This window comes from Eutrigla gurnardus, assembly GCF_963514095.1.
Source record: "Eutrigla gurnardus genome assembly, chromosome: 9".
In the NCBI taxonomy this organism is placed as follows: Eukaryota; Metazoa; Chordata; class Actinopteri; order Perciformes; family Triglidae; genus Eutrigla; species Eutrigla gurnardus.
In genome coordinates this window covers 11390412-11410136 of record NC_139923.1, presented here as the reverse complement: position 1 = coordinate 11410136, position 19725 = coordinate 11390412, and the positions used below count along the sequence as shown (strand labels likewise).

The window sequence follows — 19725 nt, the reverse complement described above, 5'->3', positions numbered from 1 at the left end:
GCAGTGTGACACGTCCTCTGAGTGGCATGCCATAAAGACAAATGACAACGACGAGGTAAGTCACTCTCTATGGAGCACGAGAGGACATGAGAATATAGTGACGGGATACGCTGCCATTTTCCCATTCAGATGAAGGCTTATGATGGCTGTGTATGGCTCAAAATCAAGGCCACCACTAATCTGTCAATTACAGTCTAAAAGCATCCACTGTCCGGTTTACTAGATGGGAATTGAATGGTGATTTTGTAATTACTTTTGAAATACAGATCTTTTTTATTTTTATTTCAGTCAATCATGACTATTGTTTTTTTGGCTGAGACAATGCAAATTGCTGCAATATTGCTAGTTGGACGGTTTTAGATCAGACTGAAATATTTTAACGACTATTGGATTGTCATGAAAATGTGTACATACTTCATGGTCTCCAGAGGATGAATGACTTTGGTGATCCCACTTCATGTTGCTTGTGCTCACAAATCAGTAAACTTAACTTTGTGTGTTAATGTTTTACAAATGAATAAAGGTAATGTTTAAATCAAGGATGATTGTGCTTTAAACATAAACGAAGGATCCCAGTTTTATGTATACATAATATGTAATAATATATTATTAATTTATTGGATCGGTGCTCGATATAACTATCACTATCAGGAAGTGTCAAGTGAAGTGTCTGACAACCATTGCGGTGAAATTATATTCAGACATTCAGATAATACATTGAATAAAAACAATTAACATTAGCATGTATGCATTACCATTGTGAGCATGTGAGCATGCAGCCTCACAGAGACACAAGCATGTCTGCAGACTGTTCATCTCGTTAATAAATCAGCATGTCAGGGAGGGGCTTAAAGCTCTAAGACCATGACAGCAACACTAAGCTGTGAGTCGCTACTTACACAGAGTTAAAGATGAACCCTCAAGTTACACTAGATGGTATTTCACAACAACATTTTAAACATCAAATAGTACTTAGTAATAGTATAAGAAATATATCTCCTAGAAGCATTCAAATATTCACAAAAGCCTCCCATCACCAATCTGTATTTGTATCATTAACTCAACCAGCTCGGTGGTTTTGTGATATCCTTTCATAAGCTGGAGCATTTGAGTTGAATTCACAGTCAGGTCACAGAACTGTCAACACAATATAATTCCCTTGGCCCTCAACCACACGATTGTATTACAATTGTGTCTACATTGATTTCTGCATATCAGAGCTCTGAACACTACTTTGTGAATTAATATGTCTTTTGTGTCTATAAATACTTCAGCAAAGGATACACCGGCATTTTGTCACTATAAAGATGAGAAAGCGTTTCATCTGAGCATTTGGGAACATTTCGAGCCATTTAAGGATCAAGACACTTGTTTTTTATGGATGAAAGTATGCATGTGTGTGTGTTTGTGTGTGTGTTTGTGTGTGCAACCAATACAGAAACTCATGAATGTGAACAGTTATCATGATGTAACACATCAGTCTCTCTAATTTATTAAGACAGATCATACTCAGCTGAGTTGTCAAAATGAAATTTGATTAATATAAAACTGTGATTCTGGTTAAATTCAGGATTTCCTTCTTGAGTTAAAACAAATATTTGCCCCACATCAAAGTAACACGTTTTCGTGTTCATACATTGGAATACAACATTTGTGACATGTATGATCATTTCATTCTCATCGTGTATTTACTCAAAACAAATGGATCTTGCTTTGTGCAACCTTTTCTGGTGGTAGATTAGGTGTAAGGTATATATGCACAATACCTGCATACGAGTCTCCTTCACAACTGAGACATATTCCTGAGGGACATTTTTTTGTCTTCTAATGGATGGTAAATGTTTGTTTTTTATACTTTGGCCACATTATTGGGTGTGCTTTTGTGATACATCTCATGAATACATTGCGTTTTGGCCTTTGAGTCAGTTTACTTACATTGGAGTCAAGGAGATCAATGCTGTCCAGGCTCTTGCTCCTGTGAATGCGGCCCTTGATGCGGCGGAGTGATGGTTTGCCCTGAATGGTGCTCACTGAGGAGGCTGCTGTGATGGAGCCAGCTGTCGGGCTGGGGTGTATCCTGAGGTCAGCGTGGACGGAGAGGCAGGAGGAGGACAAAGAAAAAAACAACAGCGCTACATCAGGGCGAGTAAGTACACACATGCAACATGGTTTGTATCACAGCGGGACAAAGAGCCACGGGCAAAACTGAAGACGAGGAGGAAGAACACAGTGGTCACGTTTCTCAAAAGGCCACAGTCCCCCGCTGGATGAAATGGCATTTAAAGAAATCTATAATTGGATTTAATGTCACAGGGGCCCTGTAGGAGAGCTGTGTGGAGCTCAGGAAGCACTGCAGCGTTGAACACAGGACGCCGGTGCAGCTCTGTGGGCCACACCAGCCAGACTGCAGCTGGGTCAGGGGGAGATGTAGGGGGGAGGCACACTTGGCTGACCTATCACCAACACTCTCGGGGAATGTTTTACCCTTCACAAATGACATACTTATGCAGCACTGTTGGAACCCTGCTGACCACATTAAACCCTCCGCCCCTCATTTCCTTTGTGTTTCTCATGTTCGTTGCTTAATTGCTGTGTAATGTGCTGTGATCAAAATTAACAGCATCCGTAGGGATAAATGGAGATTCGATCTACAGGAGGGTTACCTTTTGAGAGCAGCCACATCTATCGCCTGCATTAAGCATTATTCATTATATCAGTATCACTTTATAAACGGTTGAAAGGATGTGACTAACTGCTTTACTTATGGTTATTAAATGAATTACTAATGTTTTATCAATCAGTTCATGCAAGTTTGTGAAAAAAAACTCTCTATCTTTTGTATTTGGCAATGATGCATCTAGAACTGTTGTTCATCTATTAATCAATTAATACATTTAATCTACTAATGCGTGCAGGGTTCACACTTTCTAATGTGCTGCTGTCAAATCTACGAAGTTATTAAGTTGTTAATAACTTGATTTTGGGCCAAATATTTGCAGTTATTTTCTCTCCACGAGGTAAATGGTGCATTAGCTGATTAACTGAAGACTATTAAATGAGACATAATAGGTGGCCTGCTGCAGGGGGAGACGCACCATCTGGCAACCCTAAAGTTATTCTTACAAATGGCACATAACTGATTTATTTAAAGTCTTAATAAATGAAATATTAACCCCTGATAAAGCCATTAGTTACGTTTGATATAAGGACCCTATCAGAAAGCGGTACCATTATGTCTCTTACACTAATGTAAATGTGAAACAATTAAATGATATAAAATGAATCATCGAACATCACCTATTTTGATAATTGATTGTTTCTCATAATAGATTTGTTTTACATTTTTGGATTGATCTGCTTTTCTGTATTTTATGTCACTATAAACGAAATATCTTTGAGACATCTTAGGCTTTAGGAAATTGCGACAAGCATCTTTTTCCAAAATGTTGCAGCACGGCTGTTTCTCCTGAATGTGCAGTGCTTAGACAGCACAGTGTGGCTCAAATTAGTACTCATGTTCCTGCCTCCTTCTCTTCTCTTCTCTTCAGTCCGACAGTAACTCTTAATGAAGATTTAGCTAACGCGATATTCAATGAGGAGAAATCCTGTCGACACAGTGCGGCTCAGGGACGGTAGATATCCATTAGCGTGCTCAGCAGCAGGCCCAGAGGAGCTCCCGAGGTTTGGAGACTCGGCGAGGGGAAATTACAAGAGAACTAAGATGGGAGGAAAGAGAACATCACCTTCCACTTTCTGCATTGAGCCTGTAGTTGCCTGCAGCGATGTAAGGTGCTTACCGAATGGAAATGCGAGGTGAAAAGCATCCCGCAGTACGTGTAGTCAATTACAAGCCACCTCAGATTGTCCTCATAAACAATACAGCAAACATGGCTAATGAGAAAAACAGCTTGGACTGTATCACAGGCCCCGGTGTAGCCCTGCACATTCACAGGCCCATTTCGTGGATGTTGATTCTGAAATGGATTTCAGCCAAAACACTTCAGGCCACAAAGGCAGAACGTAACATAGTGCCAGCAACTGTGCCGAGTCAGATATAATGTGCAGTGAACGATTTCACATCCCTTTTGCGATCAATTCTTCTCCTCTATCAAATATGCAGGTGTAATGTGTTTCTCTTGAGCGTTGAGAGAATATGTCAAACTCTGAGACTCAATGTTAACGTTTCCTTTTTTCTTTATCGTGGTATTAGGTACCTTTTAAATGTGCGAATGTTGCCAGAGTTATGGAAAGTTAAAAGACCGTTTACCTTTGTGATATTTACTGTTTCATGAGATAGGACATAATCTTAATGGAACAGTTTGGGAACTATGTACTGGTTTTGTTGCAGAAGGTTAGATAAGAAGATGATACCACTTTCAAGCTCATTAACACTCTACATATTGTTTTTGTTTAACTTACAAACGTAAAAAAACCAAAGTGTAAGAACAAGTTTTGGTCTCCCAGGGCTTCATATGCCAGACTATTTCTTGACCTGTGCAGTGCTGTAATCACTGTTGTCAGGAACTCAACAACTTCTCTGTTGTGAACTTTGGTTTATAAATGTAACAAACAAGATATAACATGTTTATTGTGAGTTTTAACAGACATGTGGCAAGAAAGCAAATAAGACCATTTTCTCAAATAGAAACCTTGTTCTATAAGACAAAAAAGAAAATGTAAATGTTTTTGTATTTCTGTGTACTCTTCTGACTGAGCCTCTACACACACAATACAAGGGCAGTAAGTGATTTTTATTGTTTTGTTTTCTGCTCTATTGATTTCAGACAGATTAGTAAAGATTTGTGTCAAATTATCTTGATAAGTAATGTGCAGCGTCGGAGCCTCAGTCCCGTATTCACATTTTGTTTTGGCAAACGGGTCAGGTGCTTGATTTGTGGCTAGTTCACAACACAATTAGCACCTGTTTGGCCCTGATATGAGGAGGGTATCGGAGTCTTGGACCTGGTGCACTCTCCGAGAACAAAGAAAAATCCACTTCCAAAAGGAAACGGAACAAGATCAATGCAAAGACCACCGATGGCCGACCACAGAATGTGATAATGTAGTTCCCAGATAAGGAAAGGTCAAGCAGATGCCCGATGCTATTACAGGGAAAGGACGACACACACACACACACACACACACACACACACACACACACACACACACACACACACACACACACACACACACACACATACGTAATCAGTTGAAGGACTTTATGCCATCCCTCTGTTCCCTGTCTGGCTAGAGGAGCCATCAGGTACGATTAGTTGGAGCAATAATGGCTGCTGCTTAATCAGCAGGTCAATAGGCAATGTTACGCTTCATTCCTCCCATCTTCCCCACTGCTAATACAACACTTAACATGAGAACAGTCCTGTCCAGTGTCTGGTACACACATGGACACAATAAAACACACACGGACACACACACACACACACACGGACACACACGCTGTAAAAGGCTCGTAATCTAATTCAGTGGTAGCTTTAAATGAGTTAACTCTGCACTGTAACCACACCATCTGTTTGTTTTTGTTTTCTTAGCAAGAGAAAATGTGCAGGTTAAAAATAAGAGGAAACATTACATAAACACAGTAGACTTGTTGTAATAGCCCTGCAGGCTTGCAACAGAGTGTAAAGTTCATTAAGCCAGGTTAATGCTAATCTCTGGCTGTGTGCAGAGGGGAATGGCTTTTTAAGACTGCAGGCAAGAGGAACATCTGTTTGCAAAGATGAATCCTAATTTAGAGAGCTGCCGCCGCTGCTATTCAGCCTTTATTAAAGGCAAGTGGAACTGTAGCTCCTCTTATTTCGGGAGAATGGGATGCACACGGTCTCTGCTCACTGGATGGTGTAAGTGTTTGGGAAGCGCAGTGTTTAATCTCACTACCACACGCTGAGAGATCAGAAGAACAGGAAGCAGCTCTGGCCATTTGACCAGAAACGGGAGTTAATGCTGCAATTATGTTAGAGCAACTTTAAAAACAGGATGCTTACATTCTCTATTCAAATGAATCAAAGAAGCATTGTCCTCTGGAAATGCAATGAAGCATTTTAAATCCAGGTGTCTTATAGTGATGTCACATCCTGCTGCATCTGTATGCTAAATGTATTTGTGAATGAGGAAAATATGATCTCACTGCTAATACATGAAGCCAAGCCTTCCCAAATCCTTGATAGGGAGGCTATAGAGCCGACAAATACAACATCCATCCATTATCGATCACCACATATTCTGTTAACAGTCGCAGGGAGACGGGGGGAAGGCAGGATGAACCCTAACCCTGGACAAGCCCAAATAAAACAGAATAATGATTTTTTAAGGAGGTAACTGCTCATATATTGTTATTATTAGCATATCATCATCATCAATGTGTGTTGTATGTGACATCATAGAGTAAACCATCCCATCCCTTTTATTTTGGAAGCTTTGAGCAGAAAATGTTTGGTATTTGTACTTGTTAAGAATCAATCAATTATTATACCTGCTGAGATTGATTTCCAAATAATAGTTTCAGCTCCAGCGGTGTGTATCTGATGTATTTTGTTTTTGTTAATGGATGTAGAGTAGTATTGATCTAAAAGGTCACTTTAATCAAGTTATCATTTGTGGAAAAAAGTTAAACCAACACAGGATCTTTTTCCAAAACCAAGGCAGAGAAGATGAGAGATTTGTTTCTGGTTATAATGCCAGATGTAAGAGCTGTTAACTACAGACTACCACCCAATGTTCAGTTACACCATGCATTTAATCATCTTTCTACATGTCTGGTAACAAAGATATTGATGTGTTGTTACTGGCCCTGATTCATTAAGTGTTTATGATTTATAAGATGTCAAAAGCTGCTGCTGTACCGAAATGTTACACTGTGTAATTGACAATGTTGTATTTGATGTATTTTTATTTCATCAGTTCTGCACCTGGTCTTATCAGGTTAATATGATTTAAAACATACTGTAGCTGTCAGCTGTCTCATTGTAGCCTTGATGTTATGTTTCTAGTTTTAGGCCGTCTTATTAAGTTCCTGTTCCACCAACGCTTATAGAAAATATGCTCTTATTATGTAAAAGGACCAGTGTTTTTGCAGTTTTATTTCCTTACCTACAAACGTTACCTTAATGTTGAAGCTACAATTTTTACACTATAGCTTAACATTTTCAAAGCATTATGGTTTCTGATATTACATAATTAAATAATTAGCACGTACAATTTAACAGACCCTTGACATTTTCTACAGACAGGTATCTATATTCATCTAATATAGGTAATCAAAGCTACAATCAATAAAAAAAAAGGCTGCAGTATTGTTCTGCCAAAGATCAATTGTTATAGGTGGTAATGACCTTTATAGGCAGATTGGTTTGAAAACTGCACTGTCTCCTAACAACACTACTCCGTGTGATAAATTACACATCAACTGATGCAAAATTCAAGTTTAATTATAATATTTGGGAATAATGAAAAGCAGCACCTGCTTGAAAATACATTTTGACAGTGAAATATCCAAACCGCAGCAACAAGACTTGAACAATGGTAGTGAAATGCATGTGCAGTAAACGAAGTGAGACGTGCATAATCCCTCAAACGGTCCTTTAAAAGGCATCACGATAAAAACTTCAGTAAGAAAAATACCAATTATGAATTAATTATTGGAGGTGCATGAAGAGCTCAGCATTTTCACTTCATCTCACAAAACCTGGGGATGCTGCTTTACTCTCCGGCTGTAAAAAAAAAAAAAAAAGTATTCAATTTAACAAGGTCAGAGCTTGCTTTAAGAGTTACGTAAGGTTAGCTGTTGTATCAGTGCCGTGCTGTGGACACGACACGTAGTCGACTTGAATGTGGAGATGTACGGATCGAAACAACAATGACAGAAGACACGTGAAAGGACTCCTCTGTCTCTGTGAAATCCCTGATCTTCTCCTAGGGGGGCTATAAGGCTAATAAGAGGATGACTGAGCTATACGATGAGCCAATGAGAACAAGAGGAATAAAAAAGCTGTGTGTGATAAGCAGCTGACCTCTGGTGAGGTTACAGCAGCACTTTGACTTTGGTGACATCACTCCTCTTGGTGATCTTGTAAATGTTTGAATTAAGAGAGAAAAACCTCATTACGCCATTAAAACACCCCACTGTAAACGCACTATTTGCATTATGTAAAAAACAAAGGTTGTGCCTGTGTAAGATTCTGTGAATCCCCATTGATTGTGACCATCTTCAAGACAATGTGACATTCAGGATCATTATTTTGTCCTTGCCTGATGGTTCGATGTGTTTGGCTTTCAGGAGGTGATGGTAATAGTTCAGCTCTCACACTCGCGCTAACGTAACTGCATTATGTGGTTAAACGCTCCACGCTGTGTGACACATTTTGAGTTTGTGTGAGACACTCGTTATCGGAGTGCCATTGACTCCTAATGAACCGTCTCTGCTTTCAAACGAGATGGTAATCCGGCTTCAATTAGGCACACAGTGTCGCACACGTTGCAGCCTCTGCTGCAAGGGAAAGGAATGAGAGGAGGGCTGCCTTAAAGTAAACAAATGAACAAGGCCGCAGGAGGAGAAAGAGAGAGAGAGAGAGAGAGAGAGAGAGAGAGAGAGAGAGAGAGAGAGACAATGAGAGGTGGTCACTGCAATATAGTGTAGCATACAGGCACACGGAGTAATGAGGGCACACTGAAGAGATGGATACAAGACACAAACATAGACACATGCTGAGAGCAGAGTATGGGCAGAAAAATGTTTAATAGACATGGCAATGAGAGGAGCACAGAGGCCCGGCAGCAGCACATGGAATCAACACAGGAGAGGATCATGTTTCATGCTTTGCTTTTTATTAATGAGTTACAACACAGCAGTGGGGATAAGAGGGGGTGCTGTAGAGGAGGAAGGGTGATGGTTTTTCCACATGGTTAGCTTGATGGTGACATTTCCAGTGACAGCGGTGGAGTGGAGGCCACACACACACACACACACACACACACACACACACACACACACACACACACACACACACACACACACACACACACACACACACGACATTCAAGCACAATGAAGTTGGTGAAGACACAACGATGAGGCTATGACATCATCTCTACGCATTCAATTTTACAATCCGATGAAAGAGGAAGGGCATATAGCTTGAGCCCCTGGACTAGATGTCACGCGCGCACAGGCACGCACGCGCACACACACACACACGCGCACACAAACTCCGAGCATGCGGAGCAGTTGCCTTACCTACTGTGTATCGACCACAGTAGGGGGTTTAGCTCGCAACATGGTGCAGACTGGCTGCAGTGGCCGAACGGAATATTATGTCATTTTGGAGAGTGAGCGGGCGCACCGTGGCTCCGTGACCCGCTCATCGTTTGACAAGATGTGGGAGGCGACAACTCGGATCATCGCAGCCCCCCCTCCCCCTCTTCCCCCCCAACCTGCATCATCATTATCAACCGCACCAAGATTCATACTCACCACATACGCTTCCTGGGTGGAAGACAATGTTCTTTGTTGGAGGCGGTCACCCCCAGAGCCAGCTGCATAACAGTAATGTATTTCTGGTAATTCACCATGGTACTGTCCACCGCTACTAAAAATCCAACCCAAAGAAAAGCACAGGTGATCATATATTTCTTTATTCCCTGGCATCCGCCTCCGCTGCGTCTTCCATGCTCAGCGTCAAAACGCCATTTCCAGCGCTGAAGGACTGACAGTGAAAACACTCCCCAAGGAGCTGAGCGAGAGGTGCCGTACCGCTGCGACCCATGTCTGCAATGACAATCTTGACAACCGGGTTTTTTTAGCGCTCGCGAACAGACTGTCGATCCATCCGATTTGTGATTTCGTGCTCTCTTGTTTCCCAAAAAAAAAAAAAAAAAAAAAACACGGTCAGGATTCGGACATGATCTCCTTCCTTTCCTGCCTCCTCCTCCCTCCTATCCAGGGCTGGAAACACTCTCTTAAAAACGCTGCAGCGTCCAAGCGTCCGTGTGTGTGAGGTAGGGGAGAGAGTGTGTGTACGGTGTAGTCAGAGGGGAGCGACTGGCAGGGAGGGGAGGGGGGAGGAGGGAGAGGAGGCGAGGGACCGAGTCATTTGGAGGGGCTCCGCTGTGGCAGCTGTTTAGGAAGTCCACAGTTTGCCTTTAATTACTTGTTAGCGGGAGCTGATTTAGAAAGTCGAGCGTCTTTGTTACACAAGACTTCGTGGAACCACGCAGGGGCGGAAACAGTAAGTCTGAGTCCCCTTCTCATTGCTCCTTTCTTGTGGAGATGGGGGGTCATTTTTGGCCATTTTCTTTTTTATGTAATTTTTCATAGGAGACATTTTGACATGTCACAGTGGGAAAAACATAGATTGAGGCTACGGTCTCGCTGAAAAATGGGAAAGTTGCGAAAGCTGCAAAAGTGGAGCTGTGATGTCACCGTTTCCACGGGAACTGGTTTTTGCCAGTATACATGCCGACGTTGGAGTCGCGTTATTAAATGATTTCATTCTGGAACCCGGTTTCAAAAGTTTTCTTTTGCATCCCCCATAAATTATCGGCCAGAACATAAAAATACATTTTGCGTGTTATGTGCAAAATGTTGTGTAAACGGCCCATAAATTAATGATTCTATTCCCATACAGTAGTGTGTAGTGCACGTTTAACCACATTTCCAGAAAATCTGCTTTGAGGATAAAATGAGGTGCTTGTTGGAGATAGAAAGTAGTTGGCGCTAATTCTCACATTTTTTACATTCAATAAATTTCACATTTCCACAAACTCCATCATGTGTTCAAACATGGCAGTCAGTTACGAGATGAGAAATCTGCGGCATTTCTCTTTAAATTGGATGGGATGAAAATTATGCCAAAATCATTACTTCATGTCTCCCCTCCCCCACTTACCTGTCACCAGTTATGTGACATTTTAATGGGCTTATTCTACCTAACCCATTTTATTGGACCTTTTCACTGGAAACGCTTCTTGTTCATATTTTATTGTACTTATTTTAATGGATTTATTACATATAATATTGTAGTTATTATAATTCCATCACTCATTTATGAACCCCTTGTGTTTAAACCTCTTCTACCTGTGACAATATATATATATTGTGATGTTCTTTTCCCCCATGTGCACATACTCGAAAGAGATTTGTCTCAGAGAGCTTGCTATGTTGGGAACTCTTGATGTCGTGGACCTAAAAGATGAATGAATGTCCTATTGGTGATGTTGAACATATTTCTCCCTCTATCAGAAAAGAAAAACAAACATGTTATTTTACCTCTATCATTAGAGTTGAATTCACATGCTCCTCAGTTCTGCCGCAGGTTACACAGTGACTTTCATGGGGGTGCGGTACACAGCAGCTCTGTCTCAGCGGACAGACCACGCCACCTGTCATTCGCAGCCAAGCAAGAGGCTGGCATGGGTTGTGTTTTTGGTCAATAGACTGACACACAGGGGCCGATCAAACTGCAGAGTAAGTCGATTAGTCTAGACTTTGAAGCCTTGGATGAGCAGAGAAGGGCTCACCTGAGTAGAGAGGTGCACCTATCACACCCACTAGACCAGACAAACAAAGATGCTGACAGCACAAGAGGTCTGGGGAGCCCCGATGAATGGAAACTGAAGGTCTGATATTTATCTGCCATGAGAAATACAATACTGTAATAGCTGTCATAAGCATTATGAGATGAAGGGATTATCTGATGGGTAAATTAGGAAAAACACATGCTGAAAATGGAGTTGAGCAAATGTTTCCACCACACAGCTAAACAGGAAGAGCACGGCACTGACACCGCCGGTGTCAGGGGAGCGAATCCCTCTGTGGCCCACATTGCTAAAAATGTATGCACCCACAACACTGTGTAGAACGTGTCCCCCAGTGTGTGCATTGCCTACATTGTAAACCTCTCTTTGGCAAGTGTAGGGTAAACATGAAGGACTGCATGTTTAAATATACTGCAGTGTGTTATGTAAAATTAAATCAACCGTAAAAGTCTCTTTTTCTAAAATAAACATCTAAGTTTGTGCAGCTTTAGGTATTTTATAATTTTATTTACAGCATAGTCTAATATAATACACAGAGAATAAACATCAGGCCTTTTCTGTTATTTCAAACAGCTCTTTTTGTGGTTGCCAGTAGTTACTTCTGGGTGAGTGGAAGCAGAAAACCCTTCAGGGCATTAAAGGAACCCAAATTCATGCTCATATATCCAAAAATTCTCCCATGCAGAATTTGCTGGTGAGAAGGCCCCTAACTGTGTAGCATGAATATATTAAATATATATATATATATATATATATATATATATATATATATATAAAATAAACAATAATCCACATGTATACACTTTTAATACATTAGTAGCCTATACATGAAACAAGTGTGGACTCTACAGATTTGAAACAGAATATGTATCATAGAATCAGTTAAAAACCTTACATGTGGCACATTTTAAAAATATAGTGTTTTACTTAGTATTACACCAGAATTTTACTTGATTTGGGAAATCAAATGATCCATAATATCCTAATAATGACAGAGAAGAGCTATGTTATTTGGTACTACTTAAAGGGAAAATAGAGACTAGAAAGTTGGTTTAATTTTTTTTTTTAAGAAATTATTTCTCATGGCCACTTGGGGGCAGCAGAAACAAGTTGTAAACACAACTTTGACATATCGTCACCTTTTAAATGTATATGATGACATAGCAAACAGTTGCTTATTGACACATCGTTATTTTTAATCTTTTGTAGTTGTGTCTAAATTAACAATACGTCCACAGTAGTAACAGTTTCTTGTGGTCGCATTGCTTTCGCCGTGTCGCTTGATATACAAATAGCTATTATAGGTGCTTTAAATGAAACTTACAGAAAATGTAAACGGCTCAACTCAATATGTAAGATCTGAAAAACTAACACAATGCAGAAAAATATTGATGTTTGGTTAAAGACTGAAATCGCTTTTGGAAGCTTTCATACTAAATTGTGCGTAATAACAAAATAGCTGGTATAAAATCATTGGAACCTCACTGTAGCTTGCATGTATGATTCCCCATACAGAAAACGTCTCGGCTACATGCTATGGCATCATTGCTTCCTGTAAGTAGCCCTTTTGAATCCAGTCAACTCGCAACTAAAACATCACTAATGGAATCATCAGAGCAGCAATGAAGCCACACCAGCCGCGGACTCACTCATTGACCAGGACGCCATTCAGATAACTCTCCTGATTAATCACACGCTACGGCCGGGCATTATCAGGCATGTAAGAGCACAGCAGTCATTAGTGGATGGGGAAACTCTTATGGACACACACACACACACACACACACACACACACACACTCTCTCTCTCTCTCTCTCTCTCTCTCTCTCTCTCTCTCTCTCTCTCTCTCTCTCTCTCTCTCTCTCTCTCTCTCTCTCTCTCTCTTTCATAGACACACACACCGTGCAAGGAGCAAGGATGGGAACCAGTAGTGTGTCAGTGGGGAAGCGTTGAGACAGCAGTGGGTCAGTGGTTGTGCTGCAGTCTGATGCCCGCTGCATATCCATGCACACTCCACTGCAGCACTTTGATTTCACATTGGCAACCCCCCCTCTGCACCTCGACAGTAATGGCTCAGAGCAGCCTGCCCCATCATTACCCTTCTCACATGAGAACCCACTGCTGACATCCTTTGTTGTACACCACACACACACACACACACACAGACACACGACACAAGCACGTTCACACAGTGCCACTGCACATGTGTGCATTAAATGCACTAATGTACTTTTTCGCCCAGCAACTAAATAGGACAGAAGGGGCTGCCCTTCTTTCTTGTGTCCTTACACTCTCTTGTCCACTTTATTCCATACAGCAAAATCAAGGCTGGTTTGTAGGACTCAGAGGCTGCTCCCAGAGGAGACAAACCTAGATGAAAGCCCTGAGAACCACTGCCGCTGTAACACCGTGATTTATTACTTTTGCACCAAACATAGAGGATAAGTTCACAGAGAAAAGTCCTCTTCACATGAATGCACTGCACCAAGGAAGAACAAGAGTAATGAAACACATGCACACGCACACACACACACACACACACACACACACACACACACACACACACACACACACACAGTCACACCTCAGCGCTGTCGCAGTGCTTTCTCTCTATGTGCTGTGAGGTGAGTCATCAGCACAGAGAAGCATAACCTCGCAGCTCCAGCTAATCTCTCCTCTCCTCCTCCACCTCCTCCTCAACCTGCCAGCATCTCATTTTCTCCACTTATGGATGAAGACATGGCGACTTACATCATCACTGCAGCCTCACATATACATATAAGGCCACAGATTCAAACTCATGCTGGTGAATCAAATGCACATCCCCTGTAGTGGTATACCCTGCAGCTACATAAAAAGCCAGCTAGCCGATCAGTAATTCTATGTAATTGTGCATGTAATGTGCTTAAATCAGCACTTTTATTTGAGACGATCGCTCTTGATGTTTTATTATGCTGGTTTAAAAAAAACCACAGCAGTCCCATGAAAACAATATGGCAGTCAACGGCCCTTAAGCTGCCTCGCATCAGCTCCTGCACCGCTCTCTCAGTGATACACCAGGTCCTTTGTGCCCTTTAAGATAGAAGCCCAGAGATGTGATTAAATGCTGCATGTTCACTCTCAGTCAGCAGGATTCTGACCAGAGGCGGACACGAAAAGCCAAACTAATAAACACGGTGTCTCTTTGAACCCACACAGCTGACAATCAATCTGCTCTTCTGCTGTGGATCAGAGAAAGTGAAGATACAATTCGGCACGAGGAAGATATTCCCAGGTTGTTTCCACACTTATAAGGAGCACGGCTGCAGACACGCTGCACTCTGTCACACGGGGACACTCGCTGGCACACAGATTTTGAAGGCGAGCATCCATGGCTTGAGGCAGTTTCTGTCCTACTTCTCCTAATAAGTGAATAAACAAACCATTATGCCATTTTTATCTAGACATACATGCAGTGAACGCTGCCCGACAATGAATCTGAATCAGCTTGTATTACTGTAACAGGTACCACACAAGTAGGAATACATAAAACACACACACACACACACACACACACACACACACACACACACACATACAAATAAAGTCTGAAATTAAATTCCTCTGAAACTTACATTGCCTTGTTAGCGTACTGCATCTCCTGTGGAGGCTCTGTGACTATTGTGGCTGTGTGTGCTGCTATGCCGTGTTGTGTGTGTTGGACTGTTTCTGTCAGCCTATTGTGTGTGTGTGTGTGTGTGTGTGTGTGTGTGTGTGTGTGTGTGTGTGAGTGTGTGTGTGTGTGTGTGTGTGTGTGTGTGTGTGTGTGTGTGTGTGAGTGTGTTTGTGTGTGTGTGTGTGTGTGTGTGTGTGTGTGTGTGTGTGTGTGTGTGTGTGAGTGTGTGTGTGTGTGTGTGTGTGTCAGTGCCCAGGGCCAGACCACTGGGATAGCTGTCTCCATGCTGACTTAGCTGTCATACATTAAAGAGGCCTTCTTAACGGTCTAGGGAGCATATCAGCCTGTCTGTCCCGTCACTTCAGGCATCACTTCCAAGCAAGCACTCTACCTCACACACACACACACACACACACACACACACACACACACACACACACACACACACACACACACACACACACGTATATGTCCTATGTGTGTGTGTACACACACTGTCAACTGCTCCCTGCTTCTCCCCTTCCCCCCGCTGTGTAAGCTGGGCCAAGGGTACTCTCCAGGGGTCCACACACACCCAGAAAGACACCAACACTCAGTCATGATGCATTCATGGGGCCTGACTCACAGTGACAAAAGCAAACTCGCAGGACTCTGCACCAGAGTACCGGACTGCTCTGGATGCTTTCTCATATACAAAAGAATAGCTCGGCAGATGTCATATAATGCCCCTCTTTTCTGTCATTTCATTCATGAATGCAGTTGTATCTTCAATTCAAGACATTATTATAGTTCTGCAATAGCCTTCCCCTGTTTCAGACCAAGTTAGTCCAATCACAGTTGTGTGGCAAATTAAAGGAAAAGCCAACATAATGTGTCTGAGTAAGGCGTTGGGGCACCACAACCTGATTTCTTGGCATTGATTGTTCAAGTTTCTGGAACCGCTCTTAAAAAAAACAAAATCTTCAAATCCTTTCATGTCTTCATTTCTTCATGTATTTAACAAGGGACGACAAACAATCGTCAATATTTCTGGAAATCTGACAGCTAACTTTCAACTATAGCCCTTTGGCAAAATGTTCAGAGACTGATGCGAGGCTAAGAAAAGACACCGGTACGATAACAACAGCAACAACATCAGCATGCACAAGACGGTGCTGAAATCATGCAGCAAAACATTGATGCAATGATACGACACAACGACAGCATCCATCATTCTGGACATGCAGCCATGCACAGCACAAATGATCAACAGTTTTACCAACCACATCAGCCACTCAAAGCAAAAAGACATAGATGGATTCATTGGTCCAAAATCTCCCATAGGCAATCAAGAGCCTCCTTTAATTTGCCATTAATTAGAAAACAACAGAGCAGACATGGTGGTATGGAAACTGCAGGGCAGACAGAGACGCTATGCTCCATTCATATGGAAAAACCCCACTTTATATTGCGATGTTTATTGAGCGTGATCAAACCTCAATTTTTAAATGAATGCACTCGCATCAGCCACATAAGTAAACTTGCTCTCACCTGGAGTCAAACATGGGGTCGGTGTACACGGGAGGGGAGCACAGGGGTTGCTCTCCCGGACTCTTAGGGGGCACAGGGAGACCTCCTTTCCCGCCATGTCCTGGGGCACCATCTGTAGGAACAGATTAATATAGTAAACACTTCTTATGGCTCTGCTAATTTACACGTCTTGCCCTCTAGCTGGGTGAGTAAATAAGAGGATTTGCAGGTTTTGTAATTGTGGGACAAATTATTCACAGATAATACTGAGCTGTTCATTTTCTTGAGAGTATTCAGTTTTATGTAAATGCAACTGAAGCCTATTGATTTGTAATAGTGCAGCACAGACAAGGCCCTGCAGACTACAGCCACGTTGCTGACAGCTCAGTAATCTCCTCGGCCATCCAGATTTAAGAAGCTATTTTTGCTGGCTCTTAGTCTGTGTCGCTGGCTTAATGCAAAGTACTTTTCTTCCTTTTATGTGTTTTTGTTTGTTTGTTTGAATTACATTTCTCACAGAAAAATAAATGGAACACAAGATAAGTGAAAAAACAGATCGATGAGCTGTACGTCTGTTTTGTTCTGACGTACAAGGAATGTTTGCCAAAGAGAACATCAGCAAAGGAACGGCCCTGTATAACCTTTATCTTTGGTATTACTCATTAATGTAATTAGTGGCTCATCAATGGATGTACCTTTTTCTTCCAGCAGAAAGGAAGTTAGCAGGTGGGGACACACTTCCTCCAAAACAGAGCAGAATGAGCAGAATGCAGCAGGCCCCTTGGTGGACAGATGGTCCAAGAATATCTCCGTCCGTTTCTTGCTGGACTCCTGTCCCAGTATTTCCTTGTACTCCCCCAGGGAGAAAACCTTATCGTACACCAGGTAGGGAAGCACCGTTCTGACGTCCAGCTCCCTCAGGATCTTTTGTCGGTGCTGTTTGAGGATCTTGGCTGCCCATCTCTTCTTCTTCCTGGTGCATGGCCTCCTGACAGGCCTCTGCTGGTGCCTCTTCTGCTTCTTCACAAACCACTTCTTGGAGCCACTGCCAAACATCTTCACGTTGAGGAGACCCACCAGAACTTCTTGTGCGGTTCTGTCAACACAGTTCCCAAAGGAGGGGAGGAGCATATTTCATGCAAGCGAGGCAACCACACATCTCCCCGAGCCTCGCTTTGTTGTTGTCAGACAATCTGGACAGTAGTTGGTTCCTAGCTGGGTACTTACCGACACTAAGAAGATTACCACTCTTAAGTACACCAATGCAAACTGCTCACCACTGCGCAGACGGCATATTTGACAATATTTTTTGCCTGTATTGTTGGAGGATGAAACATTTGAGCTACTAAAGTTGTAATTTAATCGCCATATGCAACGTTTAAAAATGTTTTTCACTATAGTTTCTCTTTTCTGATGCTGTCTTTGTATTCTCTTTGCTGTTTATTTTAATTTTTTTTTATTTTCTTTCTCTTAGCAACCATGTGAATGGCCGCATTGAGTAATGCTGAGCATAGAAATCATCATCAACGAAGGCTTTTAAGGTTCAAATCCGCTCCCCATCTTGGAAACGCTGCACAATGTGAACTAACTTGCTGCTTGTGAGCTACGCACTTAACCTCTAGCTGCTCCACTGACCACCTCTCCGATAACTCACATCCCTGGTCATCACTGTGAATGTGACCCCTTGATTAAAGTGAGATTAAACCATTTTGTCATGGGCATCGATCCGTTACATCGAGATGTCAGGCTTGCTTTGAGAAGAACTAGCATTAACATATAATATAATGCAACAAGGGTGTTTAAAGGGGAGCTTAATGTATTGTCAAGATTTTTTTTTAAGGGGAAAGGTAATGCAGCACAAACCACAATGACCTTGAATCACATTTTATCCAGCTGCTTTGTAAAAGGATGGAAGTCAGCCTACTCTTTACCAGAAGAGGGTGCTGTTTGGTCAGTGAGTATCACATATACAGTAAATCAGGTGGTGACAGTTTGATATGGGTATGATCAATACTATGTGTGTGTGTGTGTGTGTGTGTGTGTGTGTGTGTGTGTGTGTGTGTGTTTAAACATTTTGTATTATAGGTAAATGAGCCCTCAGCATGGATACTAACATTTAAAAGAAGAAAAAAGATGTCACTATCTGAAATGATTGAACCATCCTATCACATCAGCTGATTTCAGATGGAAACTCAATGTGTCCAACATATAAAACCAATCAAATACAATTTTGGAAAATCTCATCTTAAAGGACAGACGGACAGATGGCAACTAACCTGTCTATTGTTTAATGACATTTTATGTGAAATAAAGTATTCAATATCAAATAAACATAAATGGAACTTCTGACCAGAAAAACATCTTATGAACTTTACACACGAAAACAGCTCTACAAGACTGATGTTATTTAATGTTCACTATTGATATTCGTTTTCTTATATAACCAGTGTGTATCATGATCGTTATTGATTTCAATTTTATTTTTCCACTATTACAAACCATTGCATGTCGCGAATTCTGCACTGAAAATACTGTAACTTTGGGAAATACCTACTTTATTTGAATAACTGCTGAAGCATTATATTAACTTAGAGTGCTGAATTAAATAAGGACCGATGGCCTCTCTATTGCATTATGGTCCCTTTATGAAGACATCACATCATTGTATTATTTAATATTATCCATAGTACTTAATATGTGTGACTAATGTGGAAGTTTCCAGCATCACTGATCTACATTGCATCAGGTGAATGCATTCCTCAGCATTGCTCACAAAAGTGCAACTTTATCGAAGCACATTCTCGTGGTCACCTCTGTTCTATCAGTGTGCTACTATTAGCAGTTAGTTACTTTTAACCAGAACCCATTATCTCATTGCCCAAGCATTCCTGCAATATGCAACATATACTATGAAGGTGTGGTTCCAGCTGCAGTTGTTTGATATAGACGGGGAGAGATAGCTTCTGTGTGCATGTCTATCTGGTTCAGTGTGTCAAAGATCGGCAGAGATG

At 41.7% G+C, this 19725-nt stretch overlaps 2 protein-coding genes across 6 annotated transcripts in view; both read right to left on the bottom strand.

The window, feature by feature from the left end:
- tjp1b (tight junction protein 1b) overlaps positions 1-9888 on the bottom strand; it is a 46971-nt gene extending 37083 nt beyond the window's left edge. For 2 of the 5 annotated variants that reach the window (XM_084017182.1, XM_084017184.1), the window contains exons 1-2: positions 9488-9885; positions 1936-2077 (exon numbers count right to left, since the gene is read on the bottom strand). In XM_084017182.1, coding sequence (XP_083873308.1) covers positions 1936-2077; positions 9488-9639 — 294 coding nt within the window. In that variant the 5' untranslated portion in view covers positions 9640-9885. Of the gene's footprint in view, positions 1-1935; positions 2078-9487 lie in introns of all 5 variants that reach the window. The other 3 variants (XM_084017181.1, XM_084017183.1, XM_084017185.1) reach the window with 3 other exon arrangements.
- A 6843-nt stretch (positions 9889-16731) lies between these two features.
- Positions 16732-17881, bottom strand: LOC311018798 (uncharacterized protein; the record flags this gene model as incomplete). Its single annotated transcript, XM_084017871.1, has 2 exons — positions 17410-17881; positions 16732-16847 (listed from the first exon to the last, which is right to left on the bottom strand). Exons 1-2 carry the CDS (start codon positions 17843-17845, stop codon positions 16732-16734), a joined length of 552 nt encoding a protein of 183 aa, XP_083873997.1. The 5' UTR covers positions 17846-17881.
- Between the last annotated feature and the right edge of the window lie 1844 nt (positions 17882-19725).